Source organism: Pagrus pagrus (genome assembly GCF_965226575.1).
Source record: "Pagrus pagrus genome assembly, chromosome: 1".
Classification (NCBI taxonomy): Eukaryota; Metazoa; Chordata; class Actinopteri; order Spariformes; family Sparidae; genus Pagrus; species Pagrus pagrus.
Window position 1 is genome coordinate 16,071,749 of NC_140185.1, and position 24,397 is coordinate 16,096,145.

The window sequence follows — 24,397 nt, forward strand, 5'->3', positions numbered from 1 at the left end:
CACTTGGTTTTTACATTCATTCTCATATTTGGTCTTTGTTAAGGTAAATAATATAAATTCTCTACACTCCTAAAAAATGGCTACACCCGACCACACCCAAACTGCCCCTGTGAGCCTCTGAACGTCTCATTATACTTCATCCAACAGGCACCGCGCTCACAGTCGCCTCACATCAAACTGGCAGCTGCGACTAGCAGCACAACAGGTTGAATGTTGGTGTATTGATACAGCGCTATGTGTGAAAGGGAAGGTGAGAGGTGTTCGGCTCCTAATCCTCTTACCAGCATTATGCTGAGCCTCGTTCAAGCCCTGACATGCGGTGCGCCCTTGTAGCTCCCCAAAACCCGGAGTCAGCATCTCTGCGTCCGTTACGCACAGCTGGAGGGACGGTCCGCAGCGGCGAGGGGCCGAGCAGCCGGCGGTACAGGTAAGACCCGCACCACCACTCTGCACACAGCTGCTTTATGGATTTTATCGTCTCTTTATTATCATTTTTGGATGATGACTGTTTATTGATTAAAGGTTTGCGTCAACCTCGCGTGATTTAATCCGCGCTGGTCTCAATTACTCCGCAATTAAACCTCAACACGCCCTTGTTAGTCACAGATCTGCTGGTTTTATTAACATCATGGACATCTAAACGCACGGTAGGGTCAATTAATGTGTCATTAGTGATCGTTTAATGCACGCGCGCATTTCAGCACGCTCTATCTGTGCGCGCGCTCACGCCGTGACGCGGAATATAATCAGTTAATTTCTCAAATGATTGCTGTTTTATATGCAAGTCCGGTTTTTGTTATGGTTTTAACATGTTCAACGTGTCTTCATTGGACTCCTGCTTTGTGAGAAGCCAAAGCCTGTGTGATTATGTAGCCATAGTAACAGGTGGCTGTCTGCATCCCCATCACAGACACTCACACTTCTCCTCAATAGAGCTGCATCTGCAACTATGCAAGCAGAGAGGACACTGAAGATGCACCCATGGTGTTGATGATTTTCAGCTGTGTGTGTTTTCTGTTTTCAGTCCTTCCACAGGTTGAAGCTGCCCGCTGTGAAAGATGAAACACACTGTGTGTACGTGTGTGTGTCTCTTCCCCGTCAGCGGCGTCTTCTTGCCACATTTCGGTGCTGGAACTGTCAAGGAATAGCGATGCACCTGACATAACTTCCTGTTTGGAGTTGAGACCACGAGGGCAATGAACGTGCACTCGCCTCCGAGGAGGAGACTCCGGCGCTGTCGCGTTCTCTTCTTCATCTCAGGTGTGCTGCTGTGTTTCGTCTACACGCTGACTCTGAAGGCCAGGCTGTCACAGCCACGAGCCTCCGCCCAGACGGATGACGCTTTCGGAGCAGAGGGGGGTGATGATGATGTTGTGGCGGTCAACATTCGGGAGGTGATGGCGTCCAATGAGACGGAGGAGGAGGTTGTCTCACCTGAGATCACCAAACCTCCCCTGGTGATAATCGTCAACAGGACAGATATTGAACAGTGTGTCTACGTAGATCCTAAACCTCCCAAACCGCCTCCAACTCCGACTCCGACTCCACCGCCAACAAACACCTCAGCTACCCCTCGTCCTCCAGTCCAGCCCCCTCACAGGAAGGGAGACTATCCAGAGGACCTCTTCTCAGTGGAGCAGCGACGGCAAGGCTGGGTGGTTCTGCACCTCATAGGCATGATCTACATGTTTGTCGCTCTGGCCATCGTCTGCGATGAGTTCTTTGTCTCTGCGCTGGAGGTCATCACCAACAAGCTGGAGATCTCTGACGACGTGGCTGGAGCCACCTTCATGGCGGCTGGAGGCTCTGCCCCTGAGCTCTTCACCTCCCTGATCGGCGTCTTCATCTCCCACAGCAACGTGGGCATCGGCACCATCGTGGGCTCGGCCGTCTTCAACATCCTGTTTGTGATCGGCATGTGCGCCATCTTCTCCCGGGAGATGCTGCATCTGACCTGGTGGCCTCTCTTCAGAGACGTGACCTTCTACATCCTGGACCTCATCATGCTCATCATCTTCTTCCTGGACAACACGATCCTGTGGTGGGAGAGCATCTGTCTGGTGATGGCCTACATCAGCTACGTGAGCTTCATGAAGTTCAACAGTCAGATCGAGAATGCGGTCAAGACCCAGCTCAACAAGCACATGAGCATTGTCAAGGTGTGGACCGCAGAGGAGCCAGAAAAGGTCAGTCGGTGTCACAATCACACATAATCTGGGGGAAAAAGTACCTTAAAGATTGATGTTCTAGATAAATTCACTTCAGCACACGCAGCAGTGCCGAATAATCTCACACTGAAGTTGGATAAAACAACCGTCTGCCAGTGGTTCTATCATGTCTGTGTCCTCTGGTGTTGATTTGATTTGCTGCCTCCAGGTCAAATCAGCTCCATATTTCAACAATCAGCTCTCCTTTCAACAAACCACAGATAACAGATTACATGCATGAGTGGGATCCTTCACCGATTCAAAACTTCAAATCAAATTTATGCTGCTCGTAAAGTCAAGAGTGTTTCACAGTAACAGTTGTTTGAAACATACATCCTCTGATCAGAGTTGTGTCTGTTGCCTCGAGCTGAAGTGACTCATATGGTTCAAACTAGAGACAAAACAATCAGTCAGCTGGCCAATTGGCAGATAATTAATAAACAGTTTTGATGATACGTTAATCATTAAAGTCATTATAAAAACAGAAATACCAAAACTTCACTGGTTCCAGGTTTTTTAAATGTGAATATTTGCTGGTTTTCTTACTCTTCATGACAGTAAGCTGAACATCTTTTGGGTTTTGACTTGTGGGTTGGACAAAACAGGACATTTAAATATGTAAATTTGCTTCCTTTGGGAAGTTGTCAAAGTCATGATTGTACAATTTTCTAATCTTTTATAGACCAAACAATTAATTGATTGATCAAGAAAATACAACCTCCATTCCAAAAAAGTCGAGATGCTGTGTATTTGAAAAGAAAAGACTGGGAAAGTTGTGAAACACTCCAAAAACACCTGTTTGGAACAATCCACAGGTAGACAGGTTTCTTGAAAGGCTCAGTTGTTCACAAGCAAGGATGGGATGAGGTTCACCACTTTGTTTAACACTTGACTATACAAAAGAATTTGACTACACATGGGCTCAGGAACACGTCATCAAACTGTTTGCAGATGACTGCATTCTGCTCCATTTTGTCCAAAAACTATTAAAAAGACATCAGTGAGACACACTGTTGTCTCACATATTTCTAAATGACCTGAAGTGTTAAATGAACTCTTAACAGGTGTTGTTTTTAAGCTATTTTACTCGTGTGCAACCACCAGTAGAGAGAACGAACATACAGAAATCAAACCAAACAAGAGGGTTACAGACAAAACAGACATCTCTGCAGATGAGTTGTCAACAGACGGACTTCAGTCTACACACAGTTTATCTGCTGTCCTTTCATCTCCTCACTGTTGGGACTGCTGCCTGCTCAGATACACTGAGAGAGGGACAGTGATGCGGAGGTCTGAGCGGGTGACAGCCTGTATTTGTGTGAAACCCTTTGATGATGCGGAACAGAAAGGAGTCCAGGTGTCACAGACAGCACGTCACAGCGAAGAAGTGATTGAAATGTCACTCTGTCTCTGCCACAGCCGTGAAATACCAGTATATAGAGATAAAACAAGGAATAATGTATTTAAACATGTTATTTTCTGCAGAATGCCTGCAGACTCAACAGCCTTCTGCAGCTGACAGAGAGCAGAAAATGTCTGAGCCTGTAATTAACATGTAGAGCTGTGTTTCTCTATTTCAAGCATCACCAGAACGTTCTCCAATTAGCCTGAAGCACGTCTGCTGTCAGCGTGTTCTCCTCCAGCCATCACACCGAGCATGCTGCCACATTAATGGGTCAAAAAAATCCTCCTCCAGGAATTCCAATATATGCGCTTTTATTAATGATAATCCATTTCTATCTGTTTCAATCCAACAGCTTTCTTACAGCATTTTTAGTCTTACCTCTTGAATGTGTTCAGAGAAGATAACCTGTTGAATATACAGAAATCTACACGGCGCAGAGTATTGAGGATCAGACACAGCGGACTCGATCTTTTGAAAAGATTTGCTCTTCAGTGGCTCGTATGATTGAGAACAATTTTCTCTGAAATACACAAGTGGTCCAGACCTGTCGCACAAGTCATTTGCCGTTGCCAGGCTGGACATGGGGAAAAGAAATAGAAAATAAAAATAATAATAAAAAGATCATTTAAAATGATTACTGATTGCATCAGTGTGACGTGCATCATGATTTACTGGACAGGGTTTTCTGGGTCTTTGCTTTAGATTTCATTGAGATCTTTAGATTTATTTATGACAACTTGTGCAGTCACAAGTAGGGCGGTCCTGAGTACCAGTTATTGGGCTCTCGAGCTTCGTTGGTATGCACTTCTTGTGAGATACAGTAATAACTGCTATTTTGCAGTTCACCTTTGTTAACAATCTACATTTTGCAAAAAACAATCCAACAAACAAAAAACGAGTATCTGAACCTCACGACCAAAAACCGGATACCTATCCAACGAACAAATACCTGATCAGTCAATTATTAGAGTCCAGCCCAAGTTGCAAGGAAAATTGTATCAGTCCAGAGGGAACATGCATTATGTCCTCCATAGTAACACGTGATATATTCCTAAAATCAACTGTAATGTATGATGTATGATGTCAATGTCAATTAAACCGCCTCTCATTTTTAGTCGTGGATCGCTATGTTTTAGCATCTTGCTCCTTATCTGTCAGCACTACATCAGCAGCTGTAATCCCATCTTCCCATTTTATTTGACGTCCATTGACGGGACGTGAAGGTGTTAAATTTGCCCTCAAATCAGATCCGACCAGGTTGCCTCATGAAGCGTATAGTGTGTGAATTATTCTGATGATCAAATAGGCAGGTAATTTGAGGTAAAAATAAAAAGAGTGAGATGTGCAAGAAATCAGACAATGTGTGCAACCAGTAATTAAACTAAAAAACCGTGAAGGAGGAATCTAATGTACAATGTTAAGTCCAGTTAGATTACATGTACCTAAAGACAACGTATACATAACAGCAAGTGACTGATCGAGAACCAGATCCTCTTATAGCCACAGCCGGATTAACCTGCTGGGGGCAAAACTGAGCTGCTGGGCCCCTGTTACATCGCAGACCCCCACAAATCATCATTACACACATCATTAACTTTTTCACTTGAAATGAAAGTTTTGATGCAAAAATGATCATTTTCACTAAGCATGGATCTGATCACATTTTACCACATCATGCAGCCCTGCCATATAAGCACAGTGTTAAGAGAAATAACAAAGGTGTCAGGTTGAGCTAATAAAGCAGATCCACTTTAAGGCTTAAGGTTCACACTGTGCTCTTTTGCTGATGGTAAGATCTACTATAGTGTTAACTAGATAGATTCGATTAAGGTCCAGCCCTTTGTTTGGTCTACCAAGAAACACTATGACACCTTTGGAGGGCACACCTCCACCCACTGACCCCCAGCTGTGACGTCCTCGACAGTCAGCAGAGTTGGTCTGGGATTAGTATGAGCATTTTTAGGGCACCCTGTAGCCCACCTGGTAGGTTGGCGACCCACAAGCCGAGGCTCCGTCCTCAGCAGCCGCCAGGTTATATACCAGCCCGTGGCCCTTTGCTGCATGTCTTCCTTTCTCTCTCTCGCTCTCCCCATCTTCCTGTCCATCTACAGCTGTTCTGTCCATTCAAGAACAGCAAAAATGCGAAAAACCTGATTTTCCATTATATAAACTAAAGGATAAATCAAATAATTGTGGAGAAATGTGGTTATCGAACATGAAAAAAAACGTTATTTGCAGCTGTAGAATGAACGAAACTCTTGAAAAACACAAACATTCACATCCTTGTATATATTTGCATGTAAAGTCAATTACTGAGGTGCTGAGAAGTGGTTTAAGTTCTGACTGACTTTACAGGAGAGTGAAGCTCCAGCAGCACCTCCTCCTGCTGCTGCTCCCGCTGCATCTCCTCCTCCTCCGGCTGCTGCGGCACCAAAGGCTGAAGATAAACCCAAACGAGAACCTGGACCACCTCCGAGCAGCCCTCACTGCAACAAATCACCACCAGACCCCCAAGAGGACAAAACAAGACTCAGGGTGAGAAAACCTATAGTTTAGTGTTGTTGAAGTGATTTTAACTTTAAGGCTGATAAAGGTCTTGTGTACAGTTATATGGAGCATCTTGGGTGTTACAATCACTATTAGAAGGTGAGTTAGGTTTGTTAGACATTTAACCAGACCTACAGACTGCGTGATTACCACCACCCCGTGTGGTAACTGTTGCTAAGCTACTTAGCTTTCTGTTCTCACACGGCACACATGCAGTTGCACAGGTAGCCTTGTTGGGTGCTAAAGCTAAAGCTAGCTAAAGAAGACATTGACGAAATAAAAACACAATGGCTCTTGTATTGAGGATCTCTCTGACTACAGCCCCATGCACCGCTCCAGGATGTGACAATCACTTTCTGGGGAAAGGGTTTCATTCATTTCACTTTTACAGTGTTGAAGTTGGTCAGTCTCCGTTCCTGGATACTACATTTCTCATGTTATATGTTAAGTATTAGCTGTAACTTTACAACAACGAATATCGGCGTCACTGTTGGCCTGCAATGTTTTGCACTTGTTAAACTTAACGTCGCTCTAAAGTATTGTAGTTTCATCTCTGATTACATGTCTGCTGGTCCGTAGGTGCGTCCTGTCCTGCAGAGAGGCGGCAGCTCGGCCTCCCTCCACAACACCTCGCTGAGGAGCACCATCTTCCAGCTGATGATCCACACGCTCGACCCTCTGGGAGAAGGTAACAACCAGAACCAACAGCAGTCCTTGAACTTTAACTTTATAACATGCCATCCAACTTGATTTACTACTGCACATCAGCATGCAGAAGGGCAACATATCATTATTTTCCTTGTCAGTTATTTAGTTTAATATCAACTAATCTAATATTTACATATATGCCAATAAAGCAGCACATCCTCACACCTGACAGTTGTTAATTTGTGGCAGTTTGCTTGATTTATCATAGAAACAACTGGTCGATTCATTTTCTGGGGATCAACCGTTCCATTAAATGTTCCAGTGACTCAGCACTGGCCGTCCTGTACCTTCCTGTAAGTCAGGCTCGCGTGATGAACCGCAGCGACCTTCAACCCGTCCTCAAACTCACCAGGCCGTTGTTCCTCGCTCTCGCGGCACTCGGCCACCACTGATCCTTAATCAGCTTTTCAATACAGGCTAATAAAAGCTGGATAAGAGCCAGCGTGTGAGCAGACGAAGCTCTTTATCTGTATGGAACGAGTGCAGAGCAGAGACCGGCTCCGTGCAGCTGGACTGTATCTCATTACTGTGGTAAACTGTCAGCATATTAAACATGAACCTGAGGAGACTTAACTTCCTGATGACTGAATCTTTTTTCTGTCCTGTTACATATAAACAGATGTGGAGCAAAAGACAATCATGGAGGACGTATTCAGATCCTTAACTTAAGTAAAAGTATTAATACTACACTGTGTAAAGTCAGGACTTTACTGTTGTAGTTGGTTGAGTTGAAATTAATTTTGAACCATTTTGAATCAGGCTGCAGTTGTGATTGATCTGCTCATTATTTCCTCCATTCATCAATTCATTGGTTTGTAAAAGAAACTAAATTCATCACAATTATTATTAACAGTCCAAACCTCTAAACAAAATGTTAAAATTGCATAACGACTATTAAAATAATTAAAAGGAGAAGCAGCAGATCCTCACATTGGATAATCTGGAACCATAATCTGGAGTTTGTCATGATAGTTGTCAGTCAGTTTTCTAGTCAATCAATTCATTGATTAATCAACTGAATTGTTTCAACTGCACTTGTATAAATTGTTGAATAGTTTTAATTTATATCAAAACATCATATTTAATATGTTTGTCTTCATTTATGAAGTAAAGCTGTCCAATGACTGTAGTGAAGTAAAAAGTACTATGTTTCCCTCTGAATTGTAGTAGAGTAGAAGTACAAAGTGGTGTAATGAGTGAAGTACAAGTACCTCGTGTTGGATTTATGAGCTGTGACTCAGAGTTTAGACGGACAGGAGAGGAGACGGTTGTTGTCTCAGTTTGTGGATCAGGTTTGGTTTCAGTTTTCGTTCCTTGGTGTTGATCTCGGCCCAGGTGAATGCTCCAGTGTTGTACGAGCCATTGCAGGAAATCTCTAACTGAAGTTGAAGTGGACTAAACGGGTAGAAGGAAAGTGGGTCCATCAGTCATGTAAAGGCAGATGGTTTGTATCAGTTTAAATGGACAACGGGTGAACTTACATAGAAAATGAATACATTGCTGATGGGTCAGAAGTTAAATTGTTGCTGTGGGTTTCCATCCTAGAGACGGCCCTCAGAGGGGCCATTAAAACCCCCAGCCTGAAGAAAACCAGAAGAGGTAAGAGCGACAACAAGATGTCGCCTTGCTGTTGTTTCCTGTGGTGTCTTGTTGTGATTGTCGTTCATTTGTGTCTATTTGTGTTCAAACTACGTCTCGTTCACATGTAACAGCAACAGTGAATGATAACAAACCTTCTCACGAGCTTAATTTTGTAAAATTTTGGAAACTGACCTCAAACAGCATTCAAAAGTTCTCATTTCATATCGTTTTTTTACGTAGTATTTCATCTAGTTGCATTTAATTGAAGAATCCCATAACTGGTGGTCGATATTTAGTCTGTGTGTCTCTGCCAATCAGAGACATCCTTTAATGGTGATGTCAGAGGGGAGTCGTCAGTACAGAGGAAAGGTAAGACAGGAGACGTGTTGGTGTCGTGTCGGTTGTTGTTGTGCTCAATCTGGTTGTCTTTTAAAATTGGACGGTTGTTTGTCTTTATTGGATGTTGGCATGTTTGCATCCAGTTGTTTCTGTGTTGTTTTGAGGACCTCTGACCTTTTTCACACACTGGCTGCTTGGAAAACTTTATGTTATTGTCACGAGATTCTTACAGAATCTGCTTTTGCATCCTCATTTCTTTGGATCTAATTGAAATCTTCCACGACTTTTTTTTACTTTTTAAGGATTCACAAGTGCGTCCTCTTCAATTTTAATGTGTTTTATTTGTTATTAACAAAATCTAAAACATATCTTGTATTTTCCTTCCATATGCTTAAGTACAGGTGTACATTTTTGGAGTACTTACGCAGAAAACGTTATTAAAAGTTATTCTTTTGACATGAACCTATTTGAAAGTAATAGTTTGTTTGTGAAGACTGCAGTACTTTTATTAAGGTCATGAAGGTTAAGGGGAAAATGCAGCCATTTCACAAAGTCTCCTCTGAGGGGAGAAAACTGAAACAATCACAAAAATCAAGAGGGGTGTTGGTTATTCTAGCAGAGGTGTGGGGCATTATCCTACGTCAGGCATCGTTGGATTGGTTTTGTTTTATGGGGGTTAGTTATTCAGGATTTAGTTTGTTTATCATTATACAACCAGGATTAACAATGGAAAAATTGTTTTAGTCCTTTTGTGGAATTTACCCACAAAAAACAACATTATATAAATGGCTGATTAAAAGATAAATCTATTAAAACTATTCTATGCTGATGTTTTACTAAATGGCCAGTGTGAGTTAAAGGCATGTTGACTTAGTTGCACAAAACTGCTTGTGAACAAAGAATACCTTGGTTGATATTAAAAGGACTCATGTTGTTTGAGCGATTTATTCCTTTAATTCACAGCGAAGAACAAAGTAAAGCCTCTGAGCGTCCCGGTAACGGGCAAATTACAGAGCAAGTCACATCATCGCCGCTCCGAAGGTGAGTTTCATGTAAAAGGTTCAATCTGATGTTTTGATAAAATCAGATTAGAAGTTGACATGAAGATCCGAGAAGTGTATACGCCTAGTTTAACACAGAAAATGGAAGCAGGTGTAACTGTTTAAAGAGCAGTACTGGCGATTTAAAAAATACTCAGAAAGACAAGCAGGTAGTTATATTCTGTACCACCTTAACATTGTACTTAATGTGGCTTTTTTCCGATTATATCTGAAGATTTTTTATTCAAATGTTCCTGTGATGGAGGTGTAGAAGCCATAACGGGGCTGTGATGGTCGTGTATCAGTCGTCAGAGACGGTTGGGGGGTTAAAAGAGGTTGTTCTCCACAATCAGCGGAGCCTCTCAGTCAGCGTGTTGACAGTGCGTCACTGTGGAGTAAGGAGGTGCTTCAGAACCCGAGGCACAGAGCAAAGTGGGGCTGCAGGGAGCCTGAAGAGGCTTCAACAGGCCCGAATCAATCAGCCCGAGGATTATGCAGATGGGACGAGTCTCTCTGTGTGGGTGTGTGTGTGTGCGCACCTTTCTCCATGAGAAGAACATGTTTATCTCCAAAACACTCCAATCACGCTCACTGGCACTTCATACTGGTCCACACAGCATAATAATTCAGTCAGTTTAACATTAAAACATGCGTACATGAGCAGTTTCAGTCATAACTGTTTGAAGTTAAGACAGTCAACCAGACACGACGTAGATGACTGAACAACCTAACTGGACTGTCATAGTGATCCACAGTAATCTGCTGGATGTACAGTGCGACATCTTTGTCATTCTGTGTTTTCCTCTTCTTCTTCCTCCAGATGCTGACGCCACCTCAAACACTGAGCAGGCCGGTGCAGCGGGGGACGCTGCAGCCGAGCCGTCCACCTCACAGCCTCAAAAGACAGAAGAGGCGAGCGAGAAGACGGCCGACCAGCCGGACGAGTCAAAGGTACGCAGATGATTTTAAACTCACTCTGACAAAACGTGCATTGCAAAGGTGTCACTTTGGGTCCGGATCACGTGTGATGACATTTCTCTCTATTTTCATAATTTATACAAACCAAACCATCAATCAGTTAATAAAGAAAACAATCAGCAGATTAATCTGTCATGAAAATGATCATCAGTTGCAGTTGTTATTGCCTCTCTGAACACAAAAAATATTTTTCAAAGAAAAGCAAACCTATTTAAGCAGCAAACCCAAAGTGGTAGGAGGCCGTGGGCCATGAGCCAGCCTGCAATGGGCCCCAGCTCAACCAACTACAACAGTAAAATCATGCTCTTATTAATAAATGCATCTACATTGATAAAAGTCATTTTCTGAGTACGTTTACATTTAACACTACTACATTTTCCTGATTATAGGATCTCAGTACTTCCTCTACTCCATTGCAAACAACCAAATATAAGTAACATCACTTGAGATAAACACCCGAGGGCATCTGTATCCTCCCGACAGACTCCATGTTGCATCTTAATAACAACTTGACAACTGGGAAATAAGAAGTACTGATGAGCCTGGGAAAGTAATTAGCTGTTAATTCATAATATTGCTAGAAAGTATTAAGCAGGGGACAATAAGCCTAGAAAACAAACAGCTATTATCAATCTGAAATACAGAAAACAATCATGACACAGTGAGTCATGAGTCATTGTAGGATGCTGCTGTGAAGTTTTTCATTATTGTGAAGTCATTATGAAGCGTCTTTAATGCCTCACTCTGGATGGACACATTCTAGTAGATCCTTTGTTGGTTAATCAGAGTCAAACTAGTCGTGAATGGGTTATGAGCAAGACCTCACTTAGGAATGTGAAACATGAATCATGAAGACTTGATTTAGACACTTGGTGTATCTGATATCGCCGTGTTGCTGGAACATCATAATTAATGTTGCTCCAGGACCTTAAGTGAGAAACTTGAGTCCACTTCGAGGAGCGAGCTGCTGTTGCCGAATGATTAGGTCTAATATTCTCACTCAGGAGACTTTGATTCGTATCCTGTTTGAAACATATTATTATACTGTTCACTTTATTATTCTCCATTTCTTTTCAGTTTTCTGTTGCTGTTTGGTTAGGTGTACGTTAAGGAAAACACGGTTTGGGATAAAACACACCTTTTAACAACATTAAACACGGATGGACACATGGATAACTTCTCCTGTGTGCATATTTTTCTGGTCTTTTTTCCCTGAGAAACAAAGCTATGACGTGACAAAAATGTGCTTGATCCGTCGAAATGATGGAGCGACATTAATTATAATGTTCCAGGAACAACACCAACACGATGATATCAGATTGTGCAGTTTAGTTATTCAACAATAGTGCGTAATTAAGGGAAAATTACTGTTCGTATGGAACGACCATCTTAAAGCAGATTAAAACCCTAAATCATGTACAATTTTGACCTTATTTATTATCAATAAGCATTAATCAGGAGGTTCTTTCTTATCGGCCTTGTAGTTGTAGGATATGCTCATAAAGAATAAGGCATTAATATGTACTTTATAATGACTAATAAACAGCAATATGCCACTAATAATTCATTAAGAGTTAATATAAGCCTGATCTTTTCTTCTTTCAGTGCTGCATTTGGTACTGAGAATTAGTTTCACATAATTCAGCACTATGTGTTTAATGTTTCCACTCGATAACCCAGTTTTTATGGCCCCTCGCTTACATTTAGGAAGCCAGTATGGCCCTCTGGGGAAAAAACACTGCTGCCCTCCCCTGTCCTAAACCGGCCACGGACTCACTAATGGTTGATCTTTATGCGTCCGCATGATGAAGGCCGCCCTGTTTCCTCGTGTGAAATCGAGTTCAGCCTCCTAATCGGACTCTGAGAACAGGGTCAACTAAAGTGCACTTATTACCACAGAGTGCATTTTAATTTAAATCACCAGCACAGAGAGAGATTATTGTAACACATGATGTACAACGACTTCATGTTCCTGTGGGTTACGCCACAAAAGAGAGAAACACACAGACAACAAACACTCTCTGTCTCTTTCACTGGTTTCTCTCCTGCAGGCAGCAGCGGAGGGCTCAGAGGGCTCAGAGGGCTCAGAGGGCAGCGGGGAGGACGAGAGCGGTGACGAGGACAGCAGCGAGTCCGGTGACAGTGAAGATGATGATGGAAAGAAGGAGGGAGAGGGAGAGGGAGAGGAGGAGAATGAACCTCTGTCTTTAGAGTGGCCTGAAACCAGACGCAAGCAGGCCACGTATCTGTTCCTGCTGCCCATCGTGTTCCCGCTGTGGCTCACGCTGCCTGACGTCCGCAACCTGGTGAGTATGAACCGCCCTCGTGAACACCATGGCAACCGTAGAAACCAGCACCTCGTCTTTCACTAATCATTTAGTATAGTTATTATTCATATTCTGCAAAAGACTGAAAAAAACTTCATCCCTGATTAAACATGTTCAGAAGAGAAGAGAGAAGAGTCAAACAATTTTTACTAAAGAAGCATCTTATTCCTCTGGATCCAGATCTCTGCTTCATCATGTTCTGTGTTTAACTGATGTAAAATGTCTTTTGTTTCCAGGCGTCCAGGAGGTATTTTGCTGTCACCTTTCTCGGCTCCATCCTGTGGATCGGAGTCTTCTCCTACCTGATGGTGTGGTGGGCTCATCAGGTTTGTTTACATGTTTACATCCAATGTGACGCGTGTTTGGGACAGAGCGTGGGACATCTTTAAAAGCCAGGCTTGTATCTTATAATTTAAAGGATTATTCTGACTTTTTGGCAGTTTGTCTGATGAGGGGATCAGCAAAACATATTCTCACATGTCTGTCAGGAGACAAATCTGTGTGATGTGGATGGTGATGTTGAGTGTTGATGTAATCACAGGTCAAGCTTAATGTTCTGCTTCAGTACAGAGTGTGTTCTTGAGTTTTTCCAGGCACATGCTGAGTTTACTGTTAAAAACCACAGTGGTCGCCGGCAAAACAAGTTTAACGCTTTCAGAAATTCACTTGTTTGCTCTTTTGCTAAAAGCAAGATGACAAGATTTATGCCAAGATTGACAAAATTAGCACTAAAATGAATCTATAGCCAGCCGCCAGTTAGCATAGTCTAGCAAAAAGACTGCCTACCAGCACCTCTACAACTGTGTTAGTGATTACATGTTTCATGGCTTCACCTTTCTTATTGTTACAGGTCGGTGAGACTATGGGCATCTCAGAGGAGATCATGGGCCTGACCATCCTGGCGGCCGGGACGTCCATCCCTGACCTGATCACCAGTGTGATCGTGGCCCGGAAAGGTCTGGGGGACATGGCTGTGTCCAGCTCAGTGGGCAGCAACATCTTCGACATCACTGTCGGGTGAGTGACCGCACCACTGTTTCTATACCAGCTGTAACCGACAGAAGCGGTGTAGGATTTTGGATGTTGATTTTGTGATATTCACTCTCCTGAGATGTCAGATAAACTATGTGAACTGTAAACTGGAAAGAAACACGTCTGTCTTCTCTGGTTTTAGTCTGCCGGTCCCGTGGCTCTTGTTCACTCTGTTGCACAACGGCGAGCCAGTAACCGTCAGCTCCAACGGCCTGTTCTGCGCCATCGTGCTGCTTTTCCTCATGCTCCTCTTTGTCATCATCTCCATCGCCGTCTGTCGCTGGAAGATGAGCAAAATGTTGGGCCTCACCATGTTCGTACTGTACTTTGTGTTCCTCGTCCTCAGCGTCATGTTGGAGGATCGCATCCTCATCTGCCCCATTTCCATCTGAGCTGACGGGCAGAGAGCGAAACGCCGCTGCTGCACACGACTTAGCATGTCCAGACAGGATCAATACGGTACGTAGGATCCGTTAGATAGAAAACGAGCCTGATGTCAAGAGGCCGACCTGACGCACAGTAGACACATGGTAGAAACATGTAACTAAACGAGCAGCGATGTTAAAGGAGAAATCAACCCAAAACAAAACTTTACATACACGTGATCGACATTTTCCAGCAGCTACTTTGTAAGAACCAAAATCACAAACCCTTTTTCCAGCTCCAACAGTGGAACAAAGAAAGTTGGGTCCATTATTTTCAATAAAATCCCACAATGCAGTGTGCTGCATTTTATACATGCAAACATTAGGGTTGTGCAGTCAGTGAACTATTGTGTGTCTGCTATTATAGAAAGTAGTAAAGCAGGGAGTGATTTTTTTACCCTTAACTTGCATACTTGAGTAATTGTTTTCCTATATTTCCCAGAATGCACAAAGGCAGTTAGCCCTGATTAGAAAGCAAAGTGTGCAGATGTTGATTTAATCATGTTTTTCAAGGTTTTACCCCCGAAAGACACACAATGACATTTTAAACCTTTTCATACATTCAAGATGAATTAAATTAACCACCAGCTTACATTAACAAAGCTTTAAAATAAAACCCTACAATTATACTCTGAAGTACAAACACGACACAGCACATTAAGACAAACATGCTCACTTCACTCTCTCTCTTTTGCAAACCCCGCTGTTTGTAATCGATCTGCATTATTCATGCGAGTCAGATTTAAGGTCGGAAAAACAGCAATTCTTGATTAATCCAGAAGAATCACGTCGCTGATTGAATTTTGTGTATGTTGGCCCACAAATCATCTCCTGCTGGGATATGAAACTGTCTTATTTGCCAGCGCAGATGAGCATCAACACTCCAGGAAAAGCCTGGTTAACAGCAGCTTTCAGCCGACCTGTAGTAGTTTCACTTCTCTCCTTAAAGGGGAATTCCTGTATTTTTAAACCTGGGCCCTATATTTACGTTTTGTTGTGTAAATGATTCAAACTTACCAAAAGTTTTGAAATAGATCCAGCAGATCGCCTCAGCAGGTTCAAGGAGACGTCTCGCTCTGAAACTTTGAGGGATGATTTAATACAGTTGTTTGTTGCTTCATGTAGATGCTCAGAAACAGTTAAGTCAGCCAGTCCTCTAACTAAACTTGAGACTCCTCTCTCCAACTCTCTTACTCATGTTTCCACCATTCCTACTGGACTTTGGTGCAGCTCTAGAAAGAAACAATCCCAGTTAGTTTTGCGGGTGACTGACACCAAATCTAAAACTGTTGTTTTAGATTGCTGATACATTTCCTGCTACAAGACTCCACGGTAGCTGCTGGAAATATCAGAGATCAAGCAACCGGCTCATTTATCTACAACGAAAATAAAACTGCCAGAAATGCAACAAGCAGCACATCCCCACTGACTGTTACAGTTAACTGTGTAAGTGTTTTGGGTGGAATTTTCCTTTAACATTGTGAGCACGATGCTTCTGGGACCTGAGGTGACTTTAATAGGTTAATAAATTCAATTCATTATGTCCGTCACAGCAGTGAAGGTTCAGTTTCACCGTGCAGCAAATCAAACCTCCTGGATGCAACTTCAGTTTTCTGCTCAGTATTTTCTGAACCGTGTTCCTAAAACTTTGTTCTGTATTCGACCAAACTAGTGTTTGTTCGTGTTTCAGTGTTTTTTGTGTGAACAAATATTTGATTTTGTCAACATGTGGAGAGAAACAGTGATTGTATGTGTGTCGGACTGTCTTAGCTGTGAGAAGAAACCTGACCGGTGTCATGTTGTCAGATGTTAGTCTTGTTAAGAGCTCTTGTTGGATTGAAGTGGATGCAAACTTGTATTGTTGATAGGAAAACTATCAATATTTCAAATTAAAACTCCATGCTGCAATAAATTATTTTTTTAACAGTGAACTCAAGTTTTGCGTGCTGTTTTATTGGAAAGTCAAAAGTTAATATTGCTCTGATCATTTAAAAAGAGAAACAAGCAGCCATCACTGAGAGTGTATAAGTGATTTTATTTACAGTTCCAGTCCTGTAGATCTGGTCGCTGTACAGAACCTTCACCACATCTAAAAAGGACCTTTGCACATGTGTGAATAAACTGTTATAAAATGTGATTTCTACAAAGGGCGAGTTAAAATGTACATGGCCCCAGATTCTGCAAAATCATTCATTTGTACAACTTATTAACACAGAAAAAATCCACAGATGAATGGCAGCGTCCTCCAGCTGATGTGTCCTCCTCTCCTGAGCTCGCCGGCTCGACCAGCTGAAAACAGTCTTCACTTTTTAGGGGCAAAGTGCAACTTGTTGACCGAAAATCACACACACGGTTGAAATTCATGAGACCTTCACGAGTTTCGGGTCCTCCTTCAACCATCTTGTCAGTTTGTCAGTCGTCATTTTTGATGAACACAAAAACAAGTTCTTATCCAGCCAAAGTCCAGTTCCACCCAGAATGTAACTGATCAGATATTTCTCTGTTTAATGTAACTCTGATGCACACTGATATTAATAATTCCTGTGGACACTAAAACAGAATCCCTTTTTGGTTTTAATTTGATATGATGGAGATAAAGCTGCTGGATGAATTTCATACAACAGATACTGAAACAAGATGACTAGACGTCACCTTAGACAATATTTTCATTTTCCCAAAGCTGCACTAAGGGCTTTTTACACAACTTCACAGATGTTTGGTACTAAAAACTACCGATGACAATCATTGAATCTAAATAATGCACCTTAGACAAATCACGTTTGTACCCTTCAGTTGATCTGGTTCATTCATTACTGTCACAGGCTTCACACGTAACTGTATAAAAATTAGAGCTGCACAATTAATTGAAGTGATATGAAGATCGTGATAGGCCGAGTGCGACAATCCAAATTTTTTGATGAAGCTAAAATATGTGTGACTTAACAGCATTAAAATTTAAAAGTGTAGTGCAGCAGAGACGTCCTGACCTACAAAATGTCACATCATCATTTAAAAAGTTTTTTCTGTGAAAATTAAAATTGTGATGCAAGAATGATCATTCCCACTAACCCGTATCGTGCAGTCCTAATAAACATTCAGATATGCAGCTGTTGAACCAGAAGCTGGTTTTAAAGTTGTAAAACAAAAATGTAAACACAGCTATGTAGACGGCGACAGCCTGGTTAAAGCTTTTTTCTGAAATACCACCTTTTGCAATGAGGGATTATTACCAACAAATGGTGCTTTAAGAGTCTCAGGAACATGTATTATATCCCGTCAGACTTGTTCCTTGTGGTGACTGAAATGTATGAAAAAATAAAATCCAAGTTGAACTATATACCTGGGGTCTCATTTATAAAACTCTGTGAGGAGTCCATACTACTGTAAATGTTTCTGTACAAATAAAAGAGGAAATAAATGTACGGCAAAAAATATTCTGATTTTAAAAATCTTGCGTACAGTCCTTTTATAAATCCCAAATCAGCTTTGAAATGTGCACACATGGATCAGCCTCATCCCGCCCTCTCAAACATTCAAACATAATTTTTCAACGCAAAGCGCCACATGAATGTTAAAGCATAGAAATGAGCCGGCTGATCAACGGTGAAGTGTGAAATCAAATGTGAGCTGCATTATTATGAGTTGAATAACGCCTCTCATATTTCATTTCTACAATCTGGTTTCAGTTCAAAATGTTCCCACGGGTCAGAGTCTACTCACAGGTGTGCACATTTTCCCGTCAACTTTGTTTTTTTTCCGACCAAAACTTTTGTGTGTGAAGCGGCGTGAAGAAGGTTTATAAATGAGGCCCCAAACTGTTAAATCACCCTGTTTGTTGTTCATCAGCATGGACGGTGACCACAGACAGAAAAGTGACTGTGCTGGCATCTTATTTGGTTTGTCTTTTTTTTGTTTGTTTTTTTCAAAGCAGCTTCTGTATATTTAGGACCACCCTTTCGTGCTGTAGTGAGCTCTCTCCCAAACTTAAAATCATCTCTAAACTCGGGTAAAGCCACAGAAATAAATGTAAACTACATTTTATAATCACTTCGCCCAACAGTAACACAGAGATTGGCTTCATTTGCGGCTGATCACACCGAGACGTGTCGCTGGCAAAACCGTTGTTTTCCTGCATTAGTGAGCTCCTTTTGCGCCTCGTGTCATATTTTTCTTCTCCGAGGCTTTTAAAGCAACCGGCCTGTAGCAACAATTCTCTGCGTGATCATGGACAAGAAAACGAAAACAATTACTGTTCATATGATGAATAATTATTTCACGTTCAAAACATTTTTTGTAAACAAACTTAACATTAAGTTGAAATGAAATATAGAGCACTACTGTAAGTGGCAGCACAGCGGACATTTATATTCAGACACTGGACGAACATTAAAGGCAGCTTAAAAAGTGTTTTTAAACATCTGAATCAGGGCTGCGACTAAGTAAGTAAGACTGAGTATTTTTGTTACAGTATCTGTTAATCTGCTGATTATTTTCTCAATTATTTGATCAGTTATGTAATTGTTTTGTCAATGAAATGTTAAAATTAGTGAAAAATGTGTGCAATGTCTTAAACCTGCTTGTTTTTTTTGGACCAGCACTTCAAAAACTGAAGATATTCAATTCACCGTCAAATATAGGTTTGAATCAAGTTTTTTGTGGTTTCACTGATCATTGCAGCTCTAATTTAAATGGGTTTTTTTTTGCCCCAACTCAGTAAAGCACAGTTATCTCATCATCATTTACAACAGAAACCATATCCAAACTGCAACATCTCTTCCACAGTTTGTTGAAAATGAGCAGCGAGTGTTCAGGTTGCGCTGGTTTTAAACTGCGAGACAACAGCGACACGACAAAACACTACGCCCAACAAACAATAAATAAAGCTTACTTTGTATAAATAGAGTTCAAGTTAAAATATTGCTAATATTAGTCTTCATATGCTGCAGGACTATACAATATAAATGTTGTATTTTTAAAAAAATCCTCTACTGTTGTGTATTTACAGTGTGTCTGTATAATTTTCACAGGATTTTTCTAAGAAACCAGGTGAGCGTCACTCAACAACACTGCATGAAGTCATGTTATGAACAGTGAGTGTTTCCATCATCACTTAGTTGAGATAAAGTCTGTAAAATTATTTTTTTGTTTTTAGGCTACATGACGCTGACTGCGGTCAACTGCGCCTTTTTGATCACTTTTCTCCAAACGCCACCGTAGTGCACATTCACAGTCTTCCAACAGGTTTCCTGAGCTCGTCTTAAAGCGATGACATAGGTGGTGAGGGTTACTCCTGGTGGGTGAAGGTGAGTGTTTACAGGTAAGGCTCTCCAAACGTCCTGCGGCACTCCATCACCCCCGTGCTGGGAGGTCGGTCACAGTTGTGGGTCAGCTTCACCAGGCTCGGCATGAGGCGGTCGTACGCCAACTTGTACTCACGATCAAAGGCGTCTGGAGAAAGAAGAGCAGACTGTGATCAAAAACATGTCAGTGGGGTCTTTTTATTCACATGTTACAATTCATCTGCTCGCTGCAATGACCGTTCCACATTATACAAATTCTATCCTACATTTTATTTTATTCAGAGCAACTCAGATATTTACCCGCTATATCCTGGAACCAAACTTAAATTAAGGAAAAACAGTAAACAAAAAATGAAACCACTGACACTGCTGTAAAATAATGGTAGGCAGAGTACGTGCAAAACTCCTTTAAGGTTGTAATATTTGACAATATTTAAATATTAAAAGGTGCAATATGTAAGAATTTGAGTTAAATATAATACAAATTAACACATTTATTTAGTGTGAAGAAATAACAGCTTGGACATTATGTTAAAGACTTCTATGTATTGTGCTGCAGAGAAATATCCTGAAGTTAGTATGCTAACCAGCTAGCCCCTGACCACATTGTGCCTCAAGAGCCACTTATTACGACCGCTAGCTGCACGGCTAACTGAGTCAACTATCTCATGGCAGCTACAGTAAGCAGCAGTTAGCAGTTACTCTTGTTATATGCTTCTTATATATTGTACCTTTAAAATAGATCAAAGTAATTCATTATGACAGTAAAATGTGTGACTCACCAATATCAATGTTATCTTTTCCCAGAGCTACCAGAGAGAGGAAGAGGATGTCCCGGTACAAACTCCTGAGGACAAGAGAGCCGAGGGCAGAACAGTTTTATTTAACAATATGACTCAATCAGTTTTCTTGTAAAACTTAATTTTAAACATAGACATTTAATTAACATTTGTACTTTTTTAATGACCTTATAAACTGCTGTGTATCTTAATCTATGATAATACATAGTAACTTATTCGATAATTGTAATTACTGTATTCATTATCTGAATCTTAAAAGTAACTAGTAACTAAAATTAGAAAAAACATGTAAAAAGTAACATATTTCTGTCTGAGATGTGGTGGAGTAGACGTATAAAGCAACAAAAAATGGAATTACTCAAGTAAAGAACAGGTGCCTCAAAATTGTCCTCAAGTACAGTACTTGGGTAAATCTACTTAGTTACTTTACACCACTGATACTGGCATTAAAGAAGTAAACATTTACCTTATTACAGGTACTTTTCAAGAGGTTGATTGATACTCAGAGAGATTTTGGGAGGAATACTACATAATGTGAGAGTTTACACACTGAAGAATCTCTACACTGGTGTTTCGAGAGGTGAAGACTCTGGAGTTGAGTAAATAAATAATCTGACACGTCAGTGCTGACCTCTGCCGTTTGACCCCGAGCGTCTGTCCCAGCAGCTGCAGCAGCTGAGCCATCGGCCGGCTGATGTCGTTCCTCTGGATGCTCTTCACGACGCTCTGCAGCAAATCCTCGCTGAACGGCTTCTCCTCCTCTGAGATCGACCGGGACAGAGGGTAACCCACATCTACACAAAACACACACACACACTAGTTCAGCAGTGGACTCATCACATCAGACGTATAACACTAATACACAATGAGTATGGTTTTATCACACAGGTTCTCACTCAGATGAAAAGTACTTGGGCTGGGTATCTGTACTGGTACAACGCAGTACTTATTGGATATATACTGAACTCTAAAAAACAATATTTGTGCTGGTAAAAACGTTGTTTTGTGTGTCGTAAATAAAAGCTTAGCAAAAAGAGCCTGAATTATTTGATTACAACATGACTTTTTTCCTGAAACAAAAGTATATCATCATTTAGTTTTAATCAAAGTTTTCATTCAATTCAAATTTGTTGCTAAAACACTATTCAATTATTCATGTTGAAACTTTTATTCAGAATCCAACAAGCTAAAACTAGTTCTGTCCAACAACAGTAAAATTATTAATGCGGGAGCATGATTTACTAATTTGTGCATTTCTTTGTCTCCATGACGCTGCTGGGATCTGTACTTTTAATTATCTTAATGTGTTGTTGGTCAAATGTCTCTTCCACATTTTGTTTCTACTGTGAACTGAAAGATGAAGGACTACAAGTACCGAATAGAGTGTTTTCTGTCAAAACTTGTTACTTAACAAACCAGTGACTTAGTAATCAGCAGTCCAAAGTTAGTCTCACTAACAGCTCTGATGTGTTTTAGAGTAAAAGACGTTTGTTCAACGTATTTGAGATGACACTTAATAAAACACCGTTTTAATACAATAATTACATTATCCAAAAATATAGCTGAAACTAGAATGGCACTCAGAAGAGCGAATACCTCCGCCAAAGCCCAACAGCCCAATTTAGTACTCACTCATTGATACCGGCCATCTACATACACCTGATTTTTTTCATCACGATCCATGCATTACTCCATGAGAAATGAACAGACATGTTGAAAGGGCCCTCTCTCACAATGTTAAAGAAAGTGAATAAAACATCTTGAATCCGTCCCTTTATCTGGATCTGCACCAAAAGTTAACTGGTTCTGTTCTGGGCTGAGACACATCCTAGCATACAAGTTTTGTGGAAATCCATTCAGTAGTTTTTGTGTAATCCTGCCAACAAACCAACAAACGGAGACAGAGGAAAGCATAACCTCCTTAGCGGAGGTAATTAGACGCCTATTTGACTAAAAAACAACAAAGGTTAGAAGAGTGTTATCAGGTATTTTTGGTGAGAATGTTACCATTTCTGAAACACACATATTTGTTGATGTGTATATCAACAAAGAATTCACAGCAATTTTGTTGAGTTGTGTTACAGCTTGCGATACTAAAGCTACTTCCTGTTTACATGAGGGGTCGACCAATATGGCTTTTTCAGCACCGATACCGATTATGAGAAATTGATACATTTAGTTACTTCGCAGATTCAGATTATTCAGTGTTTCTAGGCTGTTAATTGTGACGTGTTACCAATCAGGTCGTGTTGTGGGTGGGACATTTTGTGAGAGGATGCTGCATCAGAGCAAAAGTAGCACATTTTTAAATTAGTTTATTTCGTCAGCAATCTGACAGAAAAACCACTGATACCAATAATCGTAGAAAATGCTGAAAGGCCAATAATTGGTCTACCCCGAGTTAACATGGTTGAATGTTATGAACTAGGCTACAGATTTCTTTACTGATCTACACATTTTTTCAGTTTAATGGTGCAAACTGATTTAGTAAATATTGGTGGTTAGTATGAATTGCAAGGACTCTACAGCAAACCCTGGTGAGTGAAAGATGATGGAAAATTAAGCACTAAAATTCAAACTAAAGGTTTTCAGAATAGCAGCCTGATGCTGTTGTTGTTCTGTACCCAGCCCTGTAAGTACTACAAAAATGCCATCTTTAAAAGTTGCTGAAGAAAAGTGAATGTTCATGTCAGCAAACACATTCACCAGAGATGCAAACCTACATTCAAACACAGAGCTGAGCTGCATTTGAGACAAACACGTTCCATATCAACAGTGTGAAAGTCAGATTTCACACTCATTCAAAACACTGTGACACCATGACAAGTCGAGGCTGAATTTACACACACGACACTGCGGTGCATCAAGCAGAGAACAGACAACAGCGGGAGACAGCAGGCCTCAGACAGAACAGGACACAAACAACAGGACTCATCTGTGGGAGTCTGCAGCAGAGAAGAACACTCACTCTCTAACAACAGAGTACAATTAAGTCCTGAAAGACAGAGAGCAGACAGAGCCTGTTAGCACAAAGATTAGCCGCCTGCCTCCATGACTTGTTCTCCATTAAATAATCAATTAGTGCAGATGCAGCAGAGCTTAAGACATAATTAAAGGAGCTCCAGTCAAAGCTCAAACAATGTGATAGAACTATGGTTTTTATATTTGTTACATGTCTTTTTTGAGAAAGGTTGAGAATGGCTGCCGCCATCTTTCATCTCTTAGTGGATGTTTATTCACATGCTTCATGTGTGTCTTGATCTATTTGCTAAGCCCATTTCTGTTCCACTTTTGTGAGTTTAAATGCTAATAATATATATATATATATATATATATACATATACATACACACACATACATACATACATACATACATACATACACACACCAATGTTCCATCTAAGTTTAGCATAAATTCTTTACAAGAATCCTGATTATTAGAAAAGAAAATGTAAATTAAAGGTAGTTACCGTCCACTACTGTAGTGCGATTATTAAAAATGGTGGGGTTACTCAGGTGCCTTTCACCCATTTCATAAGAATACAATGTGATGAGGTAATTAAAAAGAGCTCCAGTCAAACATCAAACAAAGAAAAACAACGTGATGGACGTATTTGTTTGTTTCACGTATTCATTTGTGGGAGGTAGCAGTCTCTTCACCAGCCCACAGGAAGAGCGCCAGGCTTTGAAACCAACTTTCGCAGTGGC

General features: G+C 41.1%; 2 protein-coding genes across 8 annotated transcripts in view; one reads left to right on the plus strand and one right to left on the minus strand.

The window, feature by feature from the left end:
- The first annotated feature begins 193 nt into the window (after window positions 1-193).
- LOC311260811 (sodium/potassium/calcium exchanger 1-like) lies at window positions 194-16,479 on the plus strand. Of its 2 annotated transcripts, XM_084359036.1 has the most exons (12): window positions 194-427; window positions 1,025-2,186; window positions 5,968-6,147; window positions 6,739-6,847; window positions 8,413-8,466; window positions 8,767-8,817; window positions 9,751-9,828; window positions 10,648-10,778; window positions 12,857-13,111; window positions 13,369-13,458; window positions 13,983-14,149; window positions 14,307-16,479. In XM_084359036.1, exons 2-12 carry the CDS (start codon window positions 1,197-1,199, stop codon window positions 14,554-14,556), a joined length of 2,355 nt encoding a protein of 784 aa, XP_084215162.1. In that variant the 5' UTR covers window positions 194-427; window positions 1,025-1,196; the 3' UTR covers window positions 14,557-16,479. The 2 variants fall into 2 exon arrangements, with proteins under 2 accessions (XP_084215162.1, XP_084215163.1); XM_084359037.1 differs by lacking the exons at window positions 8,413-8,466; window positions 8,767-8,817; window positions 9,751-9,828.
- A 125-nt stretch (window positions 16,480-16,604) lies between these two features.
- The window catches only part of LOC311260399 (C-myc promoter-binding protein-like), a 73,575-nt gene continuing 65,782 nt past the window's right edge, over window positions 16,605-24,397 (minus strand). For all 6 annotated transcript variants that reach the window (XM_084358178.1, XM_084358176.1, XM_084358174.1 and 3 more), the window contains 3 exons: window positions 21,321-21,483; window positions 20,672-20,736; window positions 16,605-20,037 (listed from right to left, as the gene is read on the minus strand). In XM_084358178.1, the coding sequence (XP_084214304.1) occupies window positions 19,901-20,037; window positions 20,672-20,736; window positions 21,321-21,483 (365 nt within the window). In that variant the 3' untranslated portion in view covers window positions 16,605-19,900. The remainder of the gene's footprint in view (window positions 20,038-20,671; window positions 20,737-21,320; window positions 21,484-24,397) is intronic.

Bases quoted from the DNA above. Each gene is read 5' to 3' on its own strand.
- LOC311260811 (XM_084359036.1), top strand. From the start codon at position 1,197: ATGAACGTGCACTCGCCTCCGAGGAGGAGACTCCGGCGCTGTCGCGTT. The intron at 6,148-6,738 runs GTGAGAAAACCT...GCTGGTCCGTAG, and splicing joins AGGACAAAACAAGACTCAGG to GTGCGTCCTGTCCTGCAGAG. The intron at 13,459-13,982 runs GTTTGTTTACAT...TTATTGTTACAG, and splicing joins TGGTGTGGTGGGCTCATCAG to GTCGGTGAGACTATGGGCAT.